Consider the following 26,434-nt stretch of genomic DNA (forward strand, 5'->3'; position numbering starts at 1 on the left):
GCTTCCGCCAAGTTGGTGAAAAATGGGTCGAGAGTATGTCCCCCTATATGAGTGGGTTGTGCGATCATCTGGGCCAGCTGAAGCGACTCCAAATCTGCAATAAAACTAGCCACCGACGGGCTAGAAAGATTGTCAAAGTGCAGATTAATATCCCCAATAATGGAGAAATTGGAGCACCCAACAGCCAGCTTACAGATGGCATCTGGTAATGCAGCTCTAAAGGCCACCTCACTCCTGGGGGGTCGATAGATCAATAAGCCCGACCAGGTGAAATTGGGCGTGATGGCAACTTTAAAGACAGCGCTTTCGCAGCCAGAGATCCTCTGTCCCTGCCACGAGCAAGGGTAGCAAGACTTGACCGCGAGAGCTATCCCTCTGCCTCTAGAACCTCGGTTGAGTGTAAATACCGAGTATTCCGGCGGGAACGCCAGGTTGACAATGGCTATATCGGCATCCTGCAGCCAAGTCTCTGTCAAGCGGAATATGTCTGGCGAGTCATGGCATAACAGGTCAAGAATGTCCAAATGGTGCTTTACCAGCGACCTGGCGTTCAAATTCCAGATGCTGATAAAGGGAGAAGAACCGGCAGCCACAGTAACACGCTCCTTAAGTCCCCTTCCTAGGGGGGCGGGAAGATTGAACCGCCCACAACCACATGAAAGGGGGCCGCCTAGGGGGTCCACCCGCGGAACCTCACAGGACCCAGATGACAGACCGATGGCAACAAGACTGTCTCTGGCATAGCACAGCATAATGGACCGATGGAAAAACCACAAGGGGCCACAGGCCTGCCCCGTCCTGCACGTCCTGCACGTCCTGTCGCAGACGGGCGCAGACGGGCAGGACTCTGGCACGACTCCGGCCACGCGAGGACACGCCCGCTGCGCGATCCCGCTGCGCTAAGGGAGGAGCTTTAAAAAGGTGTTCCGAGGCGGCACATGCGCAGTAAAGCGCTGGCAGTTCGAAATGCCACAGTTGACTCACCCCACTCCAAGATGTCAGCCAAAGTCGAGCAGGACACCCACCCCAGAACCAGACCCGCCCAAACGGCGGTGCAGGAAACAATTTAGTGTGCAGGTAAGGGGCAAGTTAAAACGGGGTCAAAGGACCAGATTTCACAATTAATATATTTAAAATTTGCAATTTTCCTTAAAGCGCGCGCAGCGCTCTTGCAGCACTCAGCTACCTTGTCTGCATCATTTGACAGTCTCCCATTCCATCATCATCCGATGCCTACAGAACATCGGAAAACAAGGACAAGGAGTCCAATCGATCTGCTCTTTCTTGACTGGAAGGACCCCGTCAGTCAGCCCTGCACCGTACGCTTCGGACACCCGTGATCTGGGGAGTTCCGCAAGTATTCTCCCTGACCCCGACCCTCTTCAACGGATACATGAGCCCTCTAGCAAGCATTATTCGCTCTCACATTAACGTCCTCTCCTTCCCTGGGGACACACAACTCATTTGCTTCCTCATGGACAAGACGCCCAGTACCCAGATCAAGTTCAATGCCTGAAGTTGTTCACTTGATGATGACCAACTATCTAGCGCTTAAACTGACCAGACCAAAATCATGATCTTTGGGAAGAGCACATCCCTTTGTGACTCCAGTTGGTGACAAACAGAGTCAGGACAGACACCCACCCCCACCCACGCAAGAACCTCAGGCTCATCATTGACCGCAAACTCAACATGACCGCCAAGTAAATGCCGTCACTGCTGCCTCATGGTACCACAAAGATGCTAAGGAATATTTTCAAATGGCTCCCAATCAACACCTGTAAAACAGTCCTGCATGCCCTGATCACAAGCAAGCTGGACTACAGGAATGCCCTTTATGCCGGGATCAAATATAAAAGTCACCAGAAGGCTGCAGACCATTCAGAACTCGGTCGTGAGAATCACTCTCAATCTCCCACACTCACATCCCACCACACCTGAAGGAGCTCCGCTGGCACCCCATTTGTAAATGAGCACAATTCAGACTCCTCGCCCACATTTTCAAGACACTGCGTAACATTGGCCCAGTATATATCAACAAGCGCATCAGTTTTCCACAAATCTTCCAGACACCTCCACTTGTCCGCACTCCTACTTGCACAAATCCCACATACAAGGGAAAAACTATCTGGTTCGAGCCTTCTTCTACATCACTCCTAAAGTGTGGAACGATCTGCCGCTATAAAAAAGAGCCTCCTCCTCAGTTTTTCATTTTTTATATCTAGAATTCTTTTCTTTTATGGAGTTTTATCTAGCACAAACTTGACCCGCAGGTATCTGGTATCCGAGCGCTTTACATAGCACCATTTACGTTACATGAGAACACATTCGTTGTTGTTAGGCACAGGGAGATTAAGTGATTTGCCCAGAATCACAGGATGTTCAGCATCATTGCCGAGACTCGAACCCAGTTCCCCAGATTTGAGGTAGACTGTCCTTGCCGTTAGGCCAACTCCTCTCCTCACTTCTTGAATTCCGCAAGAAGCTTAAGTCCTGGCTTTTCAAGTAGTCCCAGTAAGCCCCAAGTGCTCAGCGCCAGGATACCTTCCCTGGTGACAGTGCACTTTACAAATCTGCATAACATCACTTGGCCTTAGGGCCTGACTCAAGATAACATTTGACTTCTAAAGGAGCATGTGACCCATCACAAACATGATCTGAAGAGACTGATGTGTTTCTCTTCTTTTCCAAATCAGCCACCATTGCACTTGTATGCATGTTGTATTTTTCTGATGAATACTTAAAAGCGCAGCTTCCTCACCTTTGCAATGTCCCCAGATGCTAAATATGTGGAACCATGCACCCCTGCGTTGAATTCGTTCCAACCCAGATATGATAGAGCTGCATATAAGCACCACCCTGAGCATCAATGTCCGTTCCTTTCTTTCCACACTTTTGTGGTTGGATCCAGAGCTCTATCTTTCTTTGTCCTCATTAGTTGACATGTTTCTTCCTAACAATCTTCTTTTTTCAAGTGTGCAAGGGAACTATGTCCCTCATAAAACTTCAGGTTTTAATCCTTGTAGGGTTTGTTGCAACCAGATGTCTGACAGATTCCCATAAGTATATCTCTGGTGTTTGGAGTTGGTGTACAACCCATAGTCTTGCCAGGAGTGTGCCTTTATGAATCCGAGAGCGATCTGGGAACATTAAGCTAAGATGTAAGTCGCCGAGCACCGAAAGAAGTAATTGGATCCCCACTCAAAGTAGAGAGTGCAAACACATGCCTGCTCTTGGACCTTTGTAGCAACAGGTCCTCGTTGCGGTTCAAGTCTTCCAGTAAGTCGGAGTCAAAGCGGATGCACAAGGAGGCCAAGGGGGATTTAACTCCATCCCGTCACTCTTTGCCAGAGAAGTTCATAAGGATTTTAAGATGCCTCTTGATCTTGCTCCCACTCCTCACCGAGGACCTGATTATGCAGCTGATCCTGAAGCATCCTGAGTTTCCGGCGATGATGCAATAGATTGAAGCCTCTAAAGCGGCCATGTTGCCAATCTTCTGGTTCCCTCTGGTGCGCCTTTGAGCCCCAAGGATCTGCGGAGCTATCCAGTTGGGTTAGCCCTGGTGGGTCTGTCCTCGTTCCCATGTGTGCATTCGGAACCTGTCTCCCATTCCACTCCAACATTGGAGCAGACTTGAAATCAAGCACCAAAATTGATGCTGCTCCATTTAACATTGTGATGGTACTGACGCCACCGAAAGGAGACAATGTTCCAGTAGTTCTGATCCAAACGAGGTCAGTTCCTGGAGCCAATCTGACACACCTGGTCCCACTCCAAACAAACTCAGACAGAGCCATGCCTTTACTTCAGATCTACCCCACACCACCCGGCACTCCTATAACTTTTCGGTTCCGACTCTGATCAAAGTCAACCAGCTATCAGAAATAACTATGAAAATGATGAAGAATATTTTCCCCCACACTATGATGATGATGATGACAACCTATACATAGATTTTCAGGAGGCTTGTGGTTTGGACACTTCCCCGGACACGGGGTTGTGTTCTCCTCCTGGACCATTAGCGGAGAGACTGCTTCCTTCTCTATGGTGTTAAGACGTAGAGCAGAGTTATTCGACTTACAGCTGCCATCTATATAGGTTTAAATCAAAGCTTTAACAGAGTGTTTGCAGCCTTTGCAGGTTTTATCTGAGCCTTTGTTGCAATCCAGTGAAGTCCTGCCTGACATCCTCATGAGCGCCTGATCTTAGCCTTGTTCCTGTCCTCCAGTGGACAGGCAAGCAGCCTGGTGTCACCAAGCTAGCACCAGGTGATCCTAACTTCTTGACACAGCAGCCTACGCCAGAAAGACTGGTAGTTCAAACTTCCACGAGTAGAATGATCCCCCCCACTTCATTCCCTCCAACCCCTCAGACACAGAGTTGAAGGGAACAGTAACATTTCGTAAACCGTGATTTGATTGGCTAGACCCCCCCGGGCATTCAATGCCAGCTGTCTGCTAGGGAGATATTCTCAAAGTTTGCAGGACATGGTTAGCAAGATCTTGCCAGCAGTCCCTGAGGAATTCTGGACAAACCTGGCTCAAACCATCCAGGGTCGCTGTAACATGTTTGTGGCCTGATGTTGCATCTGCACTACGGACCTTTTACATGCCAAACTTTTGGATGTCTTGATGTTTGTTGTATATCTGGTCAAGCGAGGACTTTCAATGGGCACCATTAAATGTTATTTGTTGGTCCTTTTGGCGTGTGCCGGACCAGCTGTCCTTCTTCATATCACCTGTTATGATGAGGTCTCTTAAAGGTTTGAGACATGTTTATTCCAAAACCCTGTGTGTTGCTACAGCAGCAGGATCTACATGTTAAGTTATATAAATTTATAGCACGCGCTGCTACTCATGTGTGTCCCGGGGCAAAACCAAACAGGGTAATGCACTAAGCTTCAGGTGAATAGATGAGTTTTCAATTTCTTCTCGAAAACAACTGGATCCTGAACGGTGCGGAGGACCGGAGGAAGAGCATTCCATGCAATCGCCGCTTTCACAGCAAAAGAGCTGCCCCCTATCCTCTGACGCTTGAAATGTGGGACCTGGGCATAACATAAGGACAAAGAACGCAAGGAGCGCGCAGGAACATAAAAGGAGAAACGCCTCTAAGTAAAGAGGGCCACCCAGTGAAGCGCACGGTGGCCCAAAATCAAGAGTTTAAATTTCACTCTATCCGCCATAGGAGGCCAGTAAAGAGCGCGTAACTGTTGAAGCACACTGTCCCTGGCCGACAGACCCAATAACAGTCTGGCTGCAGTATTTTGTACCACCTGTAACTTCTTCAGCAGGTAGAATTGAACACCAGCATAAAGAGCATTGGCGTAATCCAGCCGAGACAAGATCAACGCACAGGTGACAGTTTCCCTCGCCGCCAGCGGTAGGAGAGGAAAAAATCTTATAAAAGTTTTAACCAGGCCGAAGCAACAGCCGGTCAGCTTCTTGATCTGTATTGAAAAGGAAAGCTCTTCATCGAACCAGACCCCCAAGTTTTTTGCTGGCTTTCCTGTTGCGGTCGGTAGAGGGTACTCAGAAGGCCAGAGCTGCTCTCTAAAATTGAGGTCCTCCCTCTCCTAATGTGCACTCCCTTTGATTTAATGAATAAGTGCCCACTATGTTTCCGGACTCTGAAGACTAATCCTGGCCATGATAACTTCAGTTTGTCACATGAGTAAACTCCAAGCTCTCTCGGTGCAGCTGCTTTATTCCAGCGTTTTGCCAAGTAATCCTTGAAAATTACACGTCTTTCTCCAGCTAGACTAACTGCAGTGCTATCAACTCCCACACCAGGCTCCATCTCCATTATTTATTGATCTACTCATACAAGAGTGCCACAAAAATACATATCAACACCACGTGCAAGGGACTCCTTGAATTCCCCTTCAGTGATGTACATAACTTCTTCACTCGCACGTCCAAAGCTAGGCAAAAAGCATTGATGGCCGATCTCTATCAAAATCAACAACGATTCAAGGGGGTCTTTGACTTGAAGTAGGGGGGGCATACTGTCACACTTAGAAAACAGCAGTCCTAAGCTAAGTCAATGACAAAAACGTTTCCTTTAAAATGGTCTTGTGAACAGTCAGAATATCATAAGCCTGCTTAGCACCACTTCCAGCAACCTGTAGTGTGGGTACTGGAGCCTCAAAGCGATGGAGAAATTCAGTGGGGCCCAACTCTTCGGATGGAAACCATTCATGCCCCATGCCTACTAGGTGCACATTGCCTAGGCTCCTGTCTGCTCAGTTGCATCCTCTTAGGCTCTCCTACCTGAAACCACCTGCAGCGAAGGCCTTTGACTCTGGCCCTCAAAACACTCAAGATGATGGACGGAATGTTGCACAGTGGCAAAACATTCCCCCCCGGTCCAGGGAAGACATGGCTTGGCAGTTCGGGCTGGACTGTTCCCATGAGGCACAGGGTCAAGACTGATTTGCATATGGCCATGTCTGAACTGAGGTGGCTTGGTGAGCAAAATAACGATGGATTAAACCCAGATTTGTGACTGGGGGTGAATATTTTGCCATTGTGTAACATTCCGTCCATCATCCTGTGTGTTTCTCTTTGACTCTGGCCCTCCACCTTCTACCAAGTTTGATTCACATACAGTGAGCCTGTAAGAGGACACTTGACAAACGTGACCCCGCATATGTGAAAATGTATGCCTTGTGATAGGCCGCCTCACAGACGCCTGGTTTGGAGACCGCTTTCCTGCTCAGTGACCTGATCTCAAAGGCATCAAAACATTAATGAAAATAGAGAAGTCTGAAGCGGTGCTGGAGTGACTCTGGTTCAACCAGCAGATTTTAAGTGCCCTTGCAAGAGTTGTTTCAGCAAATACTTCCTTCAAGTGCATGGTCACAAGGTATTCACTTTATCTGAACAGCTCCTTTGTTATTGTAGAAATCTGCAGGCTGCCAGAATAATCAATGTTGTAGAACTGGCATTGGGCCTTGAGAACTTATCACATTACCCTTCTTATAATTGGTGACCTCAGCTTGTGAGTAGACAAACTTGACAACAAATCTGCAGCTGACCGACTCAAAAACATGGGTGCCCTAGGGCTCAAAGAGATTGCCAGAGGCCAAATACAAAGAGATGGTCCGACTTTTGACCTTGTTTTTATGCATAGCCTAGTGAAACCCAGGATTCTGCTATAACCTCCAATATGACTGGACCTTTAAAAAAAAATGCCCTTCACTGATTAGGCATGCTCTATTGCCAAGCACCCTCCTCAAAGACAATCCTGGTGAAACAACAAAAAATGTGAGATGTCAGCAGCCAGCTGTGATCTGGAGCACGCTTAAAAATAAAATACGTCCCTTGATATCTCGCTTGCACTGTGCAAGCCAGCCTTTTCAAAATGAGGAAGCCAAAGCCAATAATCAATGAAAGAATAGTGAGATAGCTGAGATAACCATAATATTCTGAAAGGGGGAATTTCCATGGTGCAGATAACTGTCCGAATATTAGAATGCCAGAGGCACCAGGAGAGCAGTAAAAACGTATCTCGCTAAGCTCATCTGCGAGTGCTTGAACCGAGATCTTCAGCATGTCCCGGGAATTGATTCATTAGTCCAGAAGTGCTGAAGAATAAGCTCTGCCCAACACGGCAAGCCTACAAAGTCTGGATCCCATTCTTTGAAACCGCGTTCTGTGAAACCATCTTAAGCAACTGACCGACACCACCATGCTCTACCACAGACCCTCCTGCTTGGATCATCTTGCATTTGAGATGTCATCAGTAATGCCATCCTTGATATCACTGAAAATGTCATGAGTGGTGTAATATGTGCGGTTTTATGCAGCTTACAACGGGGGTGCAATATAGTACATTTGCTAAACTATAACTGGCAAACTTCCGTTTTTTTGTTTTTGTTTTAATGTTAGTTCTTATTTCACTTCAACACTCAACGGTAGCGTCACTTTAACCAATGTTTGTTTCAGTGAATTTCTGGGTTTTATTTTTTGACATAAGTTAAGATGTTATTACCATACCCAACAATAACGTCACTTTAACCTTTGTGTTTTCCATGAATGTCTTTGTTTATTCTCATATTCTATGTTAAAGATCAGCCCAACCCCCTGGGGAGCGGCTGCATGCGGCATTCAGTTGTGAGATGCGAGGGTTGGTTGCAGGGTCTGGCCTGTAGCAAGGACCCAGGCCTAACTCCCCCTCTGGGTGTGCCCTTGACCCCAACCCCCTGGGAGTGCCTATTGCCAGCTGTGCACAACCAGTATTTGGCTACAGGCCAGGGCCTGTGCCCAAACTCCAGCTGCGTACAGCCCTCAGGCACTGTGCCCAACCGCCTTGGGAGCAGCTAAACTCTGCTGCACATGGTCTTTGGCCATGCACCCAAAGCCCCTGGGAGCACTAGACCCCATCTGCTAATGCCCTTCAGCTGTGCTCAGTGAGTGCTGGCTGTTTAACCTGTGGCCATGCCGTGTGCCCAACACCCCACTGCTCATATCCTTCAGCAGAGGGCAACGGAGGTTTGGCACTCTGCCTAACCCACTGCAAGCTGCCAACCCCCACTGTGCGCAGCCTGCGCAGTTGTGGTTGGCCGCTGTGGCTGGTCTATGATCAGACTCTTGTATTTTTATTTTTTTTGGTACCACATGGGGTGCTCTGTTGGGTACCACGGTACTGGTTGCTGGTATCAGCGACCCAGTTTACTTTTTCGACTTAATATAAGGTATATTTGGGACCTCCCCACAAGGCCTTGGAGTCGTCAGTGTGTCCCCCCCCATCCAGCCACCAGAATGGCAGCTGTAGCATTTACATTTACTTCATCATTGTTTCCAGCCAATTGGATAATTCAGTACTGCTGCATTCGCACTGGTACTTGCAGTACCAAAACGACCAAAGGGGTTAAATGTTCCCTCAGCCAATCAGAATTGGCTGACTCTTTAATTTATTTGGAGCTTGGGAGTCCAGTGAGACACCATGGAATCAAACGTCTGTATATACTCAACTTTTACGGAGCGTTAACCCATTCAGACTCCAGCCAAGCCCCTCTTTAAACACGATTTTCTTAAATACGGCAGCATGGATTTACCGAAATAACAAAAAGCATGCTGTCTGAGTAAAGTCCTAACTTATTTCCAAATTTGGTGTAATTTCGTTCAGCCGTTTTTCTGTATCCGAGAGCAAAGTTCCTAGTAGAATTACCATGGGAAATTGCACTAATGGGACCACACCTTTTCTTGGCCTCTACTTGACCAATCAGGGCAAAACTTTCCATGCAGAAGCCAAGGTGGGTGAAGTTTATTATAAAGGTGATGTGCAGATTCCTCAAATGGCATCAATCATTAGAGAAACAAAACCATGATCTTCTAGTGGAAACTGACCTAACTATAACAACACAGTGATAACCACCATTGTGTATTATACATATGTATATACATACATAGAGGGACTTTGGGTCATTTCTGTTGTGAAATTGGTCTTTGAGTGTCATTTACACTCTGCTTCCATCCATCAGAGTGTACAGCATGGGGCAAAGGGTCAGCCCACTTCAGCCATTGGGTCTTGCCCTGTGAGTGATGGCATGTATCTGAATGCATGTGCACATCTGCCTGAAAATGAGTGTTCTTCAGGGCTGTTGAACCAATCCTTTAGTTCTCCATTTTCTCCTTGTATAGGTCCCCCTTCATTTCTTTCTTTCTCATACTACAACTTCCCAGATTGCGCTAATTGCTCATGTTATTTGCGATGCTTTGCATCCTGGGCGGCCACAGCCTCTAAACTAGGTGAACATTGAATGGTGTTATGCACAAAGAGTAATTTTTTTGTATTTCAATTCTTTTTTGGCATTGAGACATATTCTAGTATAAACAATGCCAACCACCTTAAAGATTTGTGATAAGATACAGGATCCAAGTACGAGTGTCCTCGTTTTACCATTCCAAGATTGCCAACTGGTTGCTTCTTTAAATTTGGCAGCCATGCTGAAAGTTTAAAGCAATGATGCACTATTTAAAATATCCTGGCAAGAGAGCCACCTGCTGCAGTGTTTAGGTGGCAGCTAGTTTTCTTTTTTAATACTTTTATCCTTTTTACATGCATGTGCTGTAGAGTTTGGGTATGTTTTATTGTGGTTGTGTAATAAATCGGTGCCTGCAACAGTGAGCGGGCGAATAGATGCTTGAGTGCAAGGGTAAGTGCCAGAGTGAATGTGTGATAACTTTTTGAGTGCCTGTGGTTTAAGAAAGATTGTGGTTCTAAATTCTGTTTTGGAATGGTTTATTTTAAATATGAGTCGGAGCCCAGCTGCTGTTGGATCATCGGTGCTGGTGGCTCGCACTGTGCATACTGAAATAAACCCGGCTGATGATCACACGCCTGGAGCCTACTCTGTTGTAGAAAACCGCAGTGCAATGTGGGGCTAGTGGCTGCTTGTACCATTGGACACTCGTTGTACCCTAGGACACTCGTTGTACCCTAGGACACTCGTTGTACCCTAGGACACTCGTTGTACCCTAGGACACTCGTTGTACCCTAGGACACTCGGTGTAACCTAGGACACTCGTTGTACCCTAGGACAAACGTTGTACCTCACTGAGACTCTGCAAGGCTAAAACATCTCTGGGATTACTTGAAGTTCAATGATGAAGGGGTGTGGCCTTGTAATGTAGACTACATTCCCCCATTTGGATTGGTGCCAAGATCGGTTTGCAAGTGGTTGTTCCCATTCTTTAAGTACTTTTGCACAGAATGGATAAATGTGTACTGGAGCGCAACTTATATTAGTTGCTGTCTTAGATTAACTACAGCATTTGACACATTAAACATTAGCTGTTTCTAGTGCTACATGAAAGCCTCTACAGCCAGCTGTTATGGCCCCATCACGAATGGCCAAAAGAGGCAGCGAAATTGCAATAAATGGTCCTACGAAGACTTGGTTGCTAGAGAAAACTGAGTGCCTGAACGGCAAAATGTCATTATGCCCAATGTTCCGAAAATCCTTGCACCAGAGCTGTGTCTCCAGGTCCCATTGAAATGTTACACTGCTAACATCCCTTTGACTTTTCAAAAAAGGGATCCAGTCTCATTGTGTGTTTCAAGGAAAATAATCTGAATTGAAGTATGGTGTATTCAGCCCCCCATACCCCCTTTTACACACATTTACTCTGGCAAATTTAGAATAACACCTGTGAGGATCTTGCTTTTATAGTACCCGCCTTATACCATTTTTCCAAAGACTTGAATGGCGTGTATCTGAATAGATCTGGATCTTTGAGAAGCTCATATGTGAAGGGGTTTCACAAAAATGTGCTTCGGAGTACCCTGAGGAAGCTTTGCTGTAAATCTATTCCCAGTTTCCCAGTGTAAATTTGACAAGTTTATGGGCATCCTCTAATTTGTTCCAGTGGTTATCTTTTTGTATCTGGCAGTCAGAACGTCAGGGTTCTTAGTGACCGCATAGTCAGTGCTATGTTTTGCTCTTGTTTATTTAATGTAACTCAGAAACCCTTGAAAAGTATCACCGTTATTCTCTGTTACCCATCTATATTTCAAGAGCTTGCCTCTTGAAGTTTCAAATTACATCATGGATAACCAGACTGAAGCTAGCGTTGTCTGATGTCACTTGAAACTTCCGATTATTATTTACCCAATCACAGCTTTAGTGTGTGTACCTAGGGCCACTGGAATGATGCTATGCTGTGGCATTTTTTGCCTAAATATGGATTTGCAGAATTTGCCATATAATTTTGCATCTGCTGTATAATTTGCAGATTAAAGAGAAATTGTTTCTAGATTTAAAATTACTAAAAAGAATCAACACCTGTTGTCGCGCTGTGGAAGGCTCTTTGCAAAGGTTGACCGGTCCCCTTCACTAGTTTATTGCTGTATTTGGGTATCTGAAAGAGACACGCTAGTGATAGATTCCTTACCTTAGAATATCCCCAGGCGTCAGACTGGATACGGAAAGCTTTCGTCAGCAGTACCCCTGCGCGTCGATAGGCGTCGTCGTTCGGCTCCGCGTGCGTCATTGGCATCGAATTCGCCGAGATGACGTCACTGGAGCTACTTAGACGCGCTACTGCGCGCTGACGTCAGTTCTTTCCTTTTCCGCACCAGCAAGCGCGGTACCCCGTCACTTGTTGACTAAGTAAATTTTTGCTATTATTTGTAAGAACACTGTACCCCTGGTGCATAGGGATGCCTGGTTCCAAGCTTTGCGAGACCTGTCCGCGTACGATGTCGCTGACGGACCCGCACCGTGAGTCTCTTCTGCCTGGGATGTGACCACATCACCGAGTCGTGTTCCCACTGCAGGGCCATGACCCCAAAAACTTTGCGGGAGCGTACCAAAAGTGACTGGAGGCCCTGGAGTTGGCCCCACAACGTTCCAGGCCCCGGTTCCGTGGGAGGTCGAGGGTCCGGTCGCAGAGCAAGCACCATCATTCAAAGTCTTCACACTCTGAGTCAGGTAAGGCTAAGCACAAAAAATTGAAGAAGCGTCGCCACTCTTCGTCCTCCCCTCGCTGGTCGTGGAACACGACTGAGGGGGTAGGTGGCACTGCCCCTGAGGCTCCAACGGAGACTGAGCAGTTACCGTTGGCTTACCCACCTTTCCCGGGTTCATCGGCGACTCCGGCCGAATTGCAAGAGTTCGTGTACGCAATGGCACGTATCTTCTCCCCGTGCGACCCCGTTGGGACGCCTTTGGGCCCTGCGAGCCCCACTGTTCTGCGTTCAACGTCGCTGGCCCCAACGTTGACGCCTAGAGGTCTCCATGGCTCCGGCCGTGGCTCCCCGTTCTTGCCGGTGGAACCCGTATGGCCCCCATCGACGTCGCCAGCATCGACTTCTTTCCTGATGTCGGCACGGTGCCAGAGGGATGCTTCCCGACGCTGATCCCGACGCCGATGGGGGACTTTACCCTTTTATTCACTCCACTTGTGGAGGAAGGAGAGGACTGGGAGCGGCTTGAAGACCCTCTCGCAGCACAGTGCGAGTTTGTCCCCGACTGGGATGAGGAGGCGGAGGCCGGTGGCCTGGATTACACTCTGTACAAAAGGGGGTGGTGATGGACGGAGCATCTGAACCAATCAAACACTCTCACCCAGTCAACAGATCTGGGTTTAATCCATCGCAGTTTTTTAGCCCACTCCGCCACCCCAAACTTGGCAGTTCGGGCTGGGCTGTTCGGTGATGATTAAACCCAGATCTTTTGACTGGGTGTGAGTGTTTGATTGGTTCAGATGCTCTGTCCATCACCACCCCCTTTTGTACCGCTTTGTTCGCCATAAGTTGGCAGGGTATGCTCAGACGTGAGTCCCTTGCTCACTTTGCCACTGGATTCAAGCACGCCTGGCTGAAGATGGCTGACATGCCAGAAACCGGTCCTAGGAAGCTTGTTTCCGGTCCAGGGAAGGCATGGCTTGGCAGTTTGGGCTTGACTGTTCCCATGAGGCACAGGGTCAGACTGATTTGCATATGGCCATGTCTGAACTGGGTTGGCAGAGTGGGCTACAGAACGGTGATGGATTAAACCCAGATCTTTTGACTGGGTGTGAGTGTTTGATTGGTTCAGATGCTCCGTCCATCACCACCCCCTTTTGTACTGCTGGATTACACTCCGGCACCTGGTTCACCATCCCCATCAGCTGCTATGGAGGAGAGTGGTTCCTTTTCTACGGTGCTACGTAGGGCGGCCGACTTTCTTGACCTCGAGCTCCCTACAGTCGCTGTCAGTACCAACCTACTGACTTAAGTGCTTCGGCCAGCTTCCTCCTCTACAGAACCGCTGTTAGCGTTTAATGGTGCACTTACTGATGTGCTTCTGTCCACTTGGTCCCGGCGCAACACAGGGGCCCCTGTGGACAAAGATGTAGGCCGACACTATCGCCCGGCCCCGGGCGACCCTGCCTTCCTCACCCAGCACCCTACACCTTAGAGTTTGGTGGTTCAGGCCTCGATGTCCGAGTGCGTTTCCTTCTGCTACACCGGACAAGGGATCCAAGAAATTGGAGCAGTTTGGCAAGAAGATTTATTCTTCCGCAAGTTCTGGACTGCGGTCTGTGAACACTGCCTGTCTCTTGGGCTGCTATTTTAATTCTGTATGGGATGCGGTTGAGCAGGCGCTACCTCAGTGTCCGAAGGTGGCCCAGACAGGTCTCTCCTGAGCTCTTATGGAGAGATGCAGCCAAGTTCACTATACGTTGTGGTTTTGATACCGCTGATTCGCTGGGTAGGGCGATTTCCGCTACTGTGGCGCTACCTCATCATGCCTGGTTGAGGACGACTGGCTTTTCTGCAGATCTCCAGAGTACTTTGATGGACATGCCCTTCGATGGCACTCGCCTCTTTGGTGATAAGGCGGATTCCACATTGGAGCGCTTCAAGGACTCTAGGGCCACGGCCAAGTCCTTAGGCCTTTTGGCCACACGTACTCCTTCTGCTTCTAACTTTCGGTCCTTTCGAAGCTCCGGAAGAGGCATATAAACACATTCATTTCAGAACTAGCCTGCGCAGCAACAGTCCCAGTGCATCTGCGGACGTGGGGCTTGCAGAGGCGGGTCACGGGGCCATCGTGCGGTCCAGTCCACCAACACCCCCGCTGCCAGTGCCTCCACACCTTCCTAGTCCGGTGTTTCAGGCCCACCAGACGCCAGAGGGGGCAGGATTCGTCATCACCTCCCCCACTGGTACACAATTACATCAGACAGGTAGGTTATGGAGATTGTTCGAAGGGGCTACCCCCTCGAGTCTACCCCCCCAGCCATGCCACCGCAGTTCCACCCCATGTTGGGGGATCATTTGGCACTTCTACAGCAGTAAATTACGGCCCTCTTGGCCAAGGGGGCCATCGAATGTGTTCCGATGCCAGGAGTAGGTCGTGGTTGTTACTCCCACTAGTTCCTTGTCCTTCTTTGGAACCAAGGCCTACGTCCCATCTTAGACCTTCGGAGCGTAAATCACTTCCTCCGGAAGGAGAAGTTCAAAATGCTCACTCTGGCTCAGGTCTTGTCTGCTCTCGACCCACAAGACTGGATGGTGGCTCAGGACCTGCAGGACTCTTATTTTCATATTCCCGTCCTGCTGGCCCATCGGTGTTACTTGCGATTCACGGTGGGCCAGGAGCATTTTCAGTACACGTGCTCCCCTTTGGCCTTACCAGCGCCCTTCGGGTGTTCACGAAAGTGATGGCGGTGGTCCCAGCTCATCTGCGCATATCAGGGGTTTGTCTAACCCTATCTCGACGACGGGTTGTTCAAGGCGGGCTCGCCCCAGACAGTCGTCTCCCACCTCCAGACTACGGCTGACCTCCTGCATTTGCTGGGGTTTTTCATCAACGTGCCGAAGTCGCACCTGATTCCCTCCCAGAAGCTCTTCATCGGAGCGGTTCTAAACATGGCGCTGTTTCGGGTTTATCCTCCCGAACAGCGAGTCCAGGACATTCGGGCTATGAATCCCATCTTTCAGCCCTTGTCCTGGGTTTCGGTCAAGATGACCTTGACGCTGCTGGGGATCATGGCCTCGTACATCCTGTTGACCAACCATGCCAGGTGGCACATGCGGGCTCTGCAGTGGGACCTAACGTTCCAGTGGGCACAGCATCAGGGGAACCTGTCTGACTACGTCCAGATCTCTGAGGGTACTGCACAACAATTGCAGTGGTGGCACACAAATCAGCATTGGGTCAGCGGCAGATCCCTCTCCCTTGCCCAACCGGAGCACACAGTGGTGACTTATGCGTCCCTCCGGGGATGGGGCGGCCACATGGGAGAGGCGGAGATCACAGGCCTTTGGTTCTCCGGCGGAGTCCTGGCTCTATATCAACCTTGTGGTGCTTCGGGCGATTTTTCTTGCACTGAAGGCATTCCTTGCCTCTGTCAGGGGGCAGGTAGTGCAGGTGTTCAAGGACCACACCACCGCCATGTGGTATTGCCACAAACAGGGCAGGGTGTGGTTGTGGACCCTATGTCAGGAGGCTCTGCGCCTCTGGACATGGCTGAAACATCACAGCATTTCCTTGACGGTTCAACATCTTGTGGGATTCTTGAACGCCAGGGCAGACGAACTCAGCCGCCGGTGTCTGATGGATCACGAATGGCGTCTTCACTCGGAGGTGGCGCATGGTCTCTTTCAACAGTGGGGAGAGCTTTGGTTAGATCTATTTGCCACCAAAGAGAACGGGCAATGTCATCAGTTCTGCACGTTGGAATTTCCAAGGCGGCACTCGCTCAGCTACGCTTTTCGTCGCGAGTGATCTTTTCATCGCGAGTGAGTTGCGGTCTGTTGTACGCCTTTCCACCTATACCACTTCTGGCCAGAGTGCTGAAGAAGATCAGGTGCAACCGGGCTCAAGTCATCCTTGTGGCTCCGGACTGGGCTTGAAGAGTTTGGTATCCCGAGCTACTCCATATGAGCCAGGATCCCCCGATCCGGCTGCCTCTGCGGGAGGATCTTCTGTCGCAGCAGCAGGGCATAGTTCTCCACCCGAACCTGCCCAGCCTCCACCTACATGCGTGGAGATTGAGCAGCGACAGTTGATTCCATTTGACTTGCCTCCCGAAGTCTGTGATGTCATTCTGGCAGCCAGGTGTTCCTCCACTAAATCGGCATACGCCAGCAGTTGGAACAAATTTGTGGCATGGTGCACAGCCAAGACATTGGATCCCCTTTCTGTCTCTCTATCTGAGGTCCTTTTGTTCCTTCTTTCTCTGGCAGGGCTCTGCTCTGGGCACTATCAAGGTCTACTTTCGGCCATTTCAGCCTTTCTGAGGCTTCCAGATCAGCCTTCTCTTTTCAAGTTCCTTGTTGTACAGAGATTCTTAAAAGGCATTACGCATATGTTCCCTCCTGTTCCTTTTATAATGCCTCAGTGGGACTTGAATCTTGTTTTGACTTCTCTCATGTGCGCTCCCTTTGAGCCGCTTCACAATTGTCTTTCACGTCTTCTGACGTTGAAAACTGCCTTCCAGGTGGCTATCACCTCTGCCAGGAGAGTGAGTGAGCTTCAGGCTCTTTCTTGTAAGCCTCCTTTTCTGTCTGTTCATCTGGGCAAAGTTGTGCTTCGCACTCGTCCTTCCTTCTTGCCTAAGGTTGTCACTGCCTTCCACATCGGGCAGACTATCACCTTGCCCACTTTCTTTCTGCCTCCGCATCCTTACAAAGAGGAAGGGAGGCTCCACCGTCTGGACCCAAAACGTGCGCTCTCCTTTGACCTAAATCACACACAAGCATTCCGGGTGGATGACCAGCTCTTTGTTGGCTACGCTGGGTCATCTTGTGTATCAAGGCCTGTTATTCTAGAGCTAAAAAGGAACCTCCGGTGGGGCTGCATGCCCATTCTACCAGGGCAACAGCAGCCATACGGCATTGGGACGAGGTGTTCCACTGCAGGACATCTGTCAGGCTGCCACGTGGGCTTCACTGCAATCTTTTACAAAGCATTATTGCCTTGACAGTCCGGGCCAGAGGGATTCCTTTTTTTTGGCCGTTCTGTTCTCCATGACTTTCTGGTGTAATCTTATTTGCAGACCCACCACCGGGGTTAGTATTGCTGGGCTATCTATTCTAAGATAAGGAATCTATCACTAATGTGTCTCTTTCAGATGCAGAAGTTACTACTTGTGTAACGATATATCTGTAAGAGACATTAGTTAGTGATAGATTCCTTACCGCCCCACCCATCCTCCCCGTTTTGCGAACTGATTTCTAGGGTTAAGGTCATCCTTGCGGGCCCTAGTTTCTATGCACCAGTGGTCAGTATATTGCATGCCTCTGCGTTCCTGTCGCGGAACGTTGTGTACAGAACTGACATCAGCTCGCGTGGGCGCGTCTAAGTAGCTCCAGTGACGTCAGCTCGGCGAATACAGCGACACGCGGAACCGAATGATGACGCCTATAGACGCGCAGGCGTACTCTTGACAAAAGCTTTCCGGATCCAGTCTGACACCTGGGGATATTCTAAGGTAAAGAATCTATCACTAATGTCTCTCTTACAGATATATCGTTACACAAGTAGTAACTTGTGCATTAATGGTACTAATGAGATTAAACCTTTGCTAAGGCAGTGTTAATATGGGCAAAAATGACAACAATGAAGTAATACTTTTCACAAAATGTGCAGCATTACACTACATAATGTGCCTTTTTGCCGCATATTGTAGTCCAATCTGCCGCATAATTTGGTCCTTTCCTGCCACATAATCCCAGCGGCCCTGTACCCCCTCAGAAGGACACTCCCACGTAAGCGGATCCCCTTAATTCGCTATGAAGGGGAGATGAGCCACACGAAATGCCTTTCATCAACCCCGTTCCTCAACTCCCTTAGACTATCTCCTTCCCCTCACCCTACTGTCGAGCGAATTACCCGACAGCCGAGGGTCTGAGCTCCCGCACAACTGACAGCAAGATGGCGGCTGGTGCCCCCTGTGTTGTATCCGGGGCCCCACACCCTCGGGTCCGTGAGGGCCAGCCTGAGTGGCATCACAGTCGTGAAAACACGTTTTTTTTCACCGCTGTGAGATAATGGCAGCGAATGACTTAATTTTTAATCCAGTATTAATATTTTGTAGGTCTGATAACGAAAAAGTAAAACCAGCTGTTTTTCTCGCGCCCTTTGTTGAATGTTTTCACATCAGAAACAGAGCACAAAAATTGTGCCCATGTCTTTACTAATTTTTAGCTCCTTCGTCTTCGGGTTTTCTTTCATTGGTGCTTCAGCCTGCTCTGAAAATGTTTTCCTAAATTGTTCCAGATCCCCACTCCCCATGCAATGCTGACTTCTGCTTCTCTTCTCTTTTTAGATTTCAGCTCACGGTGGAGATGTTCGACTACATGGATTTTGAGCTCAAGCTGGCAGACACCGGTAAGCATAGAGACCAAATGCTTTTTTAATTTGATGAAGAGGATTTAGTGCGATATGAGAGTTAAGTGTGCGTTTAGTGTTATTACTTGGAGGCAAATATAAATATTGCATTTTACAAAATGTGAGAAGCTCCGCAAAAATAAATCTTTTTATTTATTTATAAAGTTTTATAGCTCTTAAGGTTTTCTGCTGCTGCAATATAAACCATGCAGTTATTTTACTAGGTTATTCTGTCCTCTCTGCAGCAGACTGAATAATAGTGAAAGCCCTCGCTTTCTGGGCTACTCTGCCACTTATTTATTTATTTTTATTTAATGCATTTTTATAAAGTGCTGACTTTACCCGAAGGTGTCAGAGCGCTGCATGAAAGAAATGTTACAAAATAAAACGTTACAAAAATAAACAGGAGACTAGAAGAGGTAGGGTAAAACCATAGGTCTGAGAATTAAGGATTTAGTTCTGAAAGTGTCTTTAGAAGAGAAGAGATTCGAGGTCCACTTTGAAGATCCGGATAGAGGTGGTGGCATGGAGCAATGTAGGAAGCGAAAAACCAGATTCTCACCGCATTACCTAAGAACGATTGAGCCATCGATCTTTCCCTTTTGAAGGAGGGGGGCTCAAGCAGAAACTTTTCCGCATTCCGAAGGAGGTCTCTAGCCTCCAGACAATTCAGTTTATTTGCCAGGTAACGAGGGGAGGAAGTGTGCAAGGCTCTGTGGGTGATGCAGGCCGTTTTGTAAATAGATCTTGCCTCGATGGGAAGCCATCGAATAGAAGACAGGATAGGAGTGATGTGGTCACTTTGTTTGGACCCTGAAATATAGCGAGCTACTGAATGGAGGACGGATTTGAGGGGGGGGAGAGGTGAGATTTGGGTAGGCCAGTCAGAAGAGAATTGCAGTAATCCAGTCTAGAGAGAACTAGCGATTGGACCAAGGTTTTTAGGTCTTTCTCCGGGAAGACACTGAATCTCCCACAGAAGGCACAGCTGGTAACGTGCGTTCTTGGCAATGGAGTTGATGTGAGAGATTAGGTTGAGTCTTTTGACAAGTATGACACCTAGGGATTTAGCGCTGTCGACAATGATGGGTTTATTGTTGAGTAAATTCAGATGATCCATCCAGGATTGAACTGGAGGCGGGGAGAGAGAGGTAGATAGTAGGAGGAATTCAGGTTTGGAAGGATTGAGAATGAGTTGGTGAACTAACATCCAGTTGTGAATAGATTTGAGAGAAGAGTTGAGTAGTGAGAGATCTTGTGAGGAAGACACCTTGAGGTAGATTTGAGTGTCATCTGCATAGAGATGGTAGTGGATCCCAGATTTACGTAGGAGATTCCCAAATGGTTCCAGATAGAGATTAAACAAAGTGGGTGCAAGGATTGGCCATGTAGTGCCCAGAAGCCGTTGGGCCACTTGCATGCCAAACTCCTAACCCCGCATTGCAAACATGGCAGTATGGGTACGGAGTTGACAAAAATATCCAGAAATTGGGTCATTGGATAGTTTTTCCTTCTCTCACTTTTATGAACAGAGGGATGGCGTTACTGGGAGATAGCGTGGTAATACCACATGTTAAACTGGTAATACCGGAAGCTAACCTAATAGTACCATACACCTCTCCAGGGCAATTATCTAAAATGGCCCTGGTAGCTTTTTGCAGTTCAAGAAAGGTGGTAGAATTACCGGTGGAGAGGGGTTTAGAGAATGGAACGAGACAGAGGTCTAATGAAAGTCTCACTTTCCTGGGTGCCCCCGAGGAAAGTGGGGGCCCTAGCACCTGCCCACTTTGCCTAAGATTTAAAACGTCTCTGCCTTCCTATTTGTTACCCTTGCTACTCACCTGAGAGCTTCAGTGATCTTCGTCCCTAAAATCCCACCCTCTGGCATATTTTCGTGATGCTAAACAGGGCCATCTTGAGGATTTTGATGACGTAGGCATGGTACATAATGTGCCACCTCTTCTGTGTGCAGTGCCGCACACTGCCCCCATCTTAGTTTTTGCTACCTTCAACATAGAACTGGCTAGTTGCAGATGGAAGCTGAGTTAGTGCATGAATGGGTGAGACTTTTGAAGCAGGTAAGATGGTTATGTAAGGTAAGTATTCACTGCTTACATTGCAGTGTGAGCTTCAGATCAGGAGTTTAAATTGTAGTAGGGCCAGCCTAGCCTTTCAGTCTTCCAAGGTATATATAGAGACTAACTTTAAATTTGGTAATGGTAAGCCATGTTGTTTTCAGGTTTAGAATCCACAATAAGGGACATTAAGTGGTCTCGAAAGAACAGATTTGTTTATGCAGGGCCATATATCACGCAGCGGAGATTTGGGGATTCTCCTCCAAGCAATTTATGGCAAATATGTCAGCAGCGGGTCCTCTGCTATGGCGGAGGAGTGTCGCCTCACTGCCCTGTGAGCAGTTTAAAAGGGAAAAATAGAAAATGTTAACGCAATGTTATTATCATGTTATTTTTCTGCTCCTGTTTAGGGGAGGGGCTGGCCAGAGCAGGGGCCAAGGGGAGGAGTGATGAGCACACTCTAAGTGCACATGATGGTTTGGCCAGTCAAACAGTCATGCGCACTTTGCATGTTCTCCATTGACTGTAATGCACAGCCTAGGTGCAGAACATGCACAGACTTAGTCTTTATCTGAGCGCCGAACCACGTTGCTCAGACCAATCACAACGCTGCTGTAACGCACCGCTGTGATTTGCTAGAGGGGCTGGGAACCTGTGTGCTTCCTTGTTCCTGGTTCCTGCTCCTGGAGTCAGTCATAGAGGACCGAGAGGCAGCGGCTGACCTGCAGGCAAGTGTTTTTAAAATATTTTTTATTCATTTAACCCCCTCCCCCGGTAGCCCCGTTAAGTAGCGTCCGCTACTGAAATATAGTAGCAAATTGTGCATTTGTAAGCTCATGGAGGCAGTAACATTGGTCAAACGTGGTAGGATTGAATTCTCAATTGATTCTTCCCAAAGGAATTTGGGTTATTTGAGTGCAAATTAATGAATTGCGGGACTTGTAGAGCGCATAGCTACTCCCAGGTGTGTGCTTACGCTAAAGAACAAGCAGGAGCAGAAGAAATAGTGAACAATCAAAGAGTAAAAAGCCAAGTCTTCAGCTGTTTTTTTAAAGACTGCTCACTCTCTACTAACCGGAGATCGGCCGGCTAGCTAGTCCAAGCTTGCGAGCCCAGGAAGGCAAAAGATCCCTCCTCCTGTTTTTGCTTGCCTAACTCTTGGTGTTCTTAGCAAGATGACCAGAAGACACCCCCGCGCCGCACGGCCACCAGCTGCTGCGTGTGCCCCTCTGCCCTGCCTAGCTGCCTCGCTGCCTGTCGCACTGCCGCTGACCACGCCCCCTCCCCGAGCGGCGTGGTCCGTGCTTGCCTGCCGGTTGCTCTAATTATTTGGTTAAAGTTTTGTCCTGCTCTAGTGATTATATCCTTGCCTGTCTCTCTTTTGTATTTTGTGCCCGTGTTTTGCGTTCTCCTTCCTGTCTGCCCGCCGACCTCCGCTCTCCCTCCCCGCTTCCCGCCACCGTCGCTAAGCCCCGCCCCTTTTGCCTTCTGTATCCCTCCCCGCTCCCGCCTCCCAGCTGCCCCGCCCACCCGCGCACTTCGCCTTATATGGCGACCGTGCGACGCAGGTGAGTGACCCACTTGTGGGACACCCCCGCGCCGCACGGCCACCAGCTGCTGCGTGTGCCCCTCTGCCCTGCCTAGCTGCCTCGCTGCCTGTCGCACTGCCGCTGACCACGCCCCCTCCCCGAGCGGCGTGGTCCGTGCTTGCCTGCCGGTTGCTCTAATTGTTTGGTTAAAGTTTTGTCCTGCTCTTGTGATTATATCCTTGCCTGTCTCTCTTTTGTATTTTGTGCCCGTGTTTTGCGTTCTCCTTCCTGTCTGCCCGCCTACCTCGCCGACCTCCGCTCTCCCTCCCCGCTTCCGCCACCGTCGCTAAGCCCCGCCCCTTTTGCCTTCTGTATCCCTCCCCGCTCCCGCCTCCGAGCTGCCCCGCCCACCCGCGCACTTCGCCTTATATGGCGACCGTGCGAACGCGCAGCGGTCACGCGCAGCGGGCGTGCCGATTGTGCGCCGAAGGCGCGCCAAAGGTAAGCCCGTCTGCGCCCGTCCGCGACCGGATCGCGACCAGCGCCAGGACCCCTGGCCCACGAAGACCCCGACCGACCCGCCTGACGTACTCCGCAGCCACCCTCATCGCACTCAACACCGGCCGACCCCCAGAATGCCATCTAGCCTCACCACGACGCACCCACGGACCTTTCAGCTGCCACGCCTGCAAGTTCTCCTGCATCCGGACCTGCACCGCACCAGCAGCCGCCAAGCCAAACACCAGCAGCACCCACCTCAAGTGCATCCTGCTCAACACCCGCTCCGTCCACAGACACGCCGTGGAACTCTGGAACCTCCTAGACGCCACAGCCCCCGACGTTGCCTTCCTCACAGAGACCTGGATGAACGCCTCTTCAGCTCCCGACATCGCCATCGCTATCCCGGAGGGCTACAAGATCGTCCGGAGAGACCGCAACGCCAACCAGATGGGAGGAGGCATCGCCATCATCCACAGGAACACCATCCGTCTCACGACCAGCACCGACAACTCCCTGACCACCGCCGAACACCTGCATTTCCAGATCCACACCGACCCGAACACCACCCTCAGAGGCACCCTGATCTACCGACCCCCGGGACCACGCACACAATTCAGCGAGGACATCGCCGACTTCGTCAGCCCGCATGCCCTCCCCTCCGCCGACTACATCCTCCTGGAGGACCTCAACTTCCACCTGGAAAACAACAACGACCGCAACACCAGCACCCTGCTCGACAACCTCGCCAATCTTGGACTCAAGCAGCTGGTATCCACCCCCACCCACCTCGCCGGACACACACTCGACGCCGTCTTCTCATCCTGCAAAGACATCGACTTCAGCCACGCCACAGAGCTTCAATGGACGGACCACAGCTGCGTCCACTTCACCTTCAAGAGAACGACGACCCACCACCACCAGCAACAGGCCGCCCGCAGAAGCTGGAACAAGATCACAGCAGACCAGCTCGCCACCTCCCTGAGCCAGCACCCTCCTGCCAGCTCAGCGAACCCCAGCCAGGCCGCCGACAACCTCACGAAGTGGATCAGCAACTGCGCGGACGAACTCGCCCCGCTGAGGACCCCGCCCAGCAGACCCGGCAGCAAGAAAGCCCCGTGGTTCACCGACGAACTCAAGAGCTCCAAGAAGAACTGCCGAGCCCTCGAGAAGGTCTGGAGAAGGGATCCTACACCGGACAACAGGACCACCCTCAAGCTGGCCACCCGGAAGCACCACCAGCTGATCCGCGCCGCCAAGAAAACTGCTTTCAAGGACCGGCTGGACAACAACACACACAACTGCAAGGAACTCTTCAACATCGTGAAAGAGCTATCCAACCCCAGCGCAGGAAACAACGACATCACCCCATCGCAAGACCTCTGCAACTCCCTCGCTTCATACTTCCACAACAAGATCGCGGACATACACAACAGCTTCAACAACCAACCAACGCACACCAAGACCGAACAACCACCCCTCACCACCACCCTCCACGCCTGGACTCCGATCAGCACCGAAGACACCATCCGCACGATGAACTCCATCCACTCCGGATCACCGACCGACCCCTGCCCTCACCACGTCTTCAACAAGGCTGACGCTGTCATCGCACCCCACCTGCGAGACATCATCAACACATCCTTCGACACCGCCACCTTCCCTGAGAGCTGGAAGCACGCCGAACTCAGCGCTCTACTCAAGAAACCCACAGCGGACCCCACCGAACTCAAGAATTACCGCCCCATCTCGCTCCTCCCGTTTCCAGCCAAAGTCATCGAGAAGACCATCAACAAGCAGATGGCCGCCTTCCTCGAGACGAATGGATCCCTCGACCCCTCGCAGTCCGGCTTCCGAGCCAATCACAGCACCGAGACCGCCCTCATCGCCGCCACCGATGACATTCGAGCCCTGATGGACAACGGAGAAACAGCGGCCCTCATCCTCCTAGACCTCTCCGCGGCATTCGACACTGTCTGCCACCGCACCCTAGTACAGCGCCTCAGCAACGTCGGAATCCAGGACAAGGCGCTGGAATGGATCATCTCCTTCCTCGACGGAAGAACACAGAGAGTCCGTCTACCACCGTACAAGTCAGAGGCCACCGAAGTCCTCTGCGGCGTCCCTCAAGGATCCTCTCTGAGTCCCACCCTCTTCAACGTCTACATGAGCCCCCTCGCGGCCATCGCACGCCAACACAACCTCAACATAATCTCCTACGTCGACGACACCCAGCTGATCCTCTCCCTGACCAACGACCCCGCCGCCGCCAGAGCCAACCTTCACGAAGGGATGAAAGAGGTAGCCGAGTGGATGACGACCAGCCGCCTGAAGCTGAACTCGGACAAGACGGAGGTCCTCATCCTGGGCTCCTCACCCTCCGCCTGGGACGACTCCTGGTGGCCTCCCGCCCTGGGCACCGCACCCAAACCGACAGACCATGCACGCAACCTGGGCTTCATCCTGGACTCCTCCCTCTCCATGACCAGGCAAGTCAACGCCGTCTCCTCGGCGTGCTTCAACATCCTACGCATGCTACGGAAGATCTTCTGGTGGATCCCCACCGAGACCAGGAAGACCGTCACCCAGGCCCTCGTCACCAGCCGATTGGACTACGGCAACGCCCTCTACGCCGGTACCACCGCCAAGCTCCAGAAGAGACTCCAGCGGATCCAGAACGCCTCAGCCAGACTCATCCTCGACATCCCACGAACCAGCCACATCTCCGGACATCTGAGAGACCTGCACTGGCTCCCCGTCAACAAAAGAATCACCTTCCGCCTCCTCACCCACGCACACAAAGCCCTACACGACCAAGGCCCGAGCTACCTCAACAATCGAGTCAACTTCTACGCTCCCAAACGCCACCTCCGATCAGCCGCCCTCGCCGCCGTCCCCCGCATCTGAAGAGCGACTACAGGAGGAAGGTCCTTCTCCTACCTGGCCGCCAAGACCTGGAACTCCCTCCCGACCGACCTGCGCCTGACCCAAGACCACCTCTCCTTCAGGAAGAAGCTGAAGACATGGCTGTTCGAGCAGTAGCGGCACCCCCCCACCCCCAGCGCCTTGAGACCCTACGGGTAGGTAGTGCGCTCTATAAATGTCAGTGATTGATTGATTGAAGATGACCGTAGAGTTCTAAGAGGAGAATAAAATGGAACCCTATTGGATAAGCACTCTGGCCCAGACTGATGGAGAGCTCTGTGCATCCGTCTCAAGGTTTTAAACAGGATCCTTTTCCTACCAGGTAACAAGTGTAAAATGATTAAATGGGTCGTCATCGACATATGTCTGGGAAGATGGTGCATTATTAGGCTGTATGATAGTTTAAAGACTTAAACACTGGTGAAATGGTCTTTTGTGGAGTCTTGTGCAAGGATGTATCTGGAATTATAGCGGTACATTCGGCAAGTAGGATTTAAAGACTGTGTCCTGTGTGGATAGGGTGGCCGGTTCTCTCCGTCAAAGTTTAGGGTTTGAGGTGGACAATATGTCTT

At 50.1% G+C, this 26,434-nt stretch overlaps 1 protein-coding gene across 1 annotated transcript in view; it reads left to right on the plus strand.

The window, feature by feature from the left end:
- HIP1R (huntingtin interacting protein 1 related) overlaps positions 1-26,434 on the plus strand; it is a 482,407-nt gene that overhangs the window by 190,809 nt on the left and 265,164 nt on the right. Inside the window, exon 7 of the mRNA XM_078667577.1 lies at positions 18,774-18,835. Within this exon, the coding sequence (XP_078523703.1) occupies positions 18,774-18,835 (62 nt within the window). The remainder of the gene's footprint in view (positions 1-18,773; positions 18,836-26,434) is intronic.

This window comes from Lissotriton helveticus, chromosome 11, assembly GCF_964261635.1.
Source record: "Lissotriton helveticus chromosome 11, aLisHel1.1, whole genome shotgun sequence".
Taxonomy (NCBI): domain Eukaryota; kingdom Metazoa; phylum Chordata; class Amphibia; order Caudata; family Salamandridae; genus Lissotriton; species Lissotriton helveticus.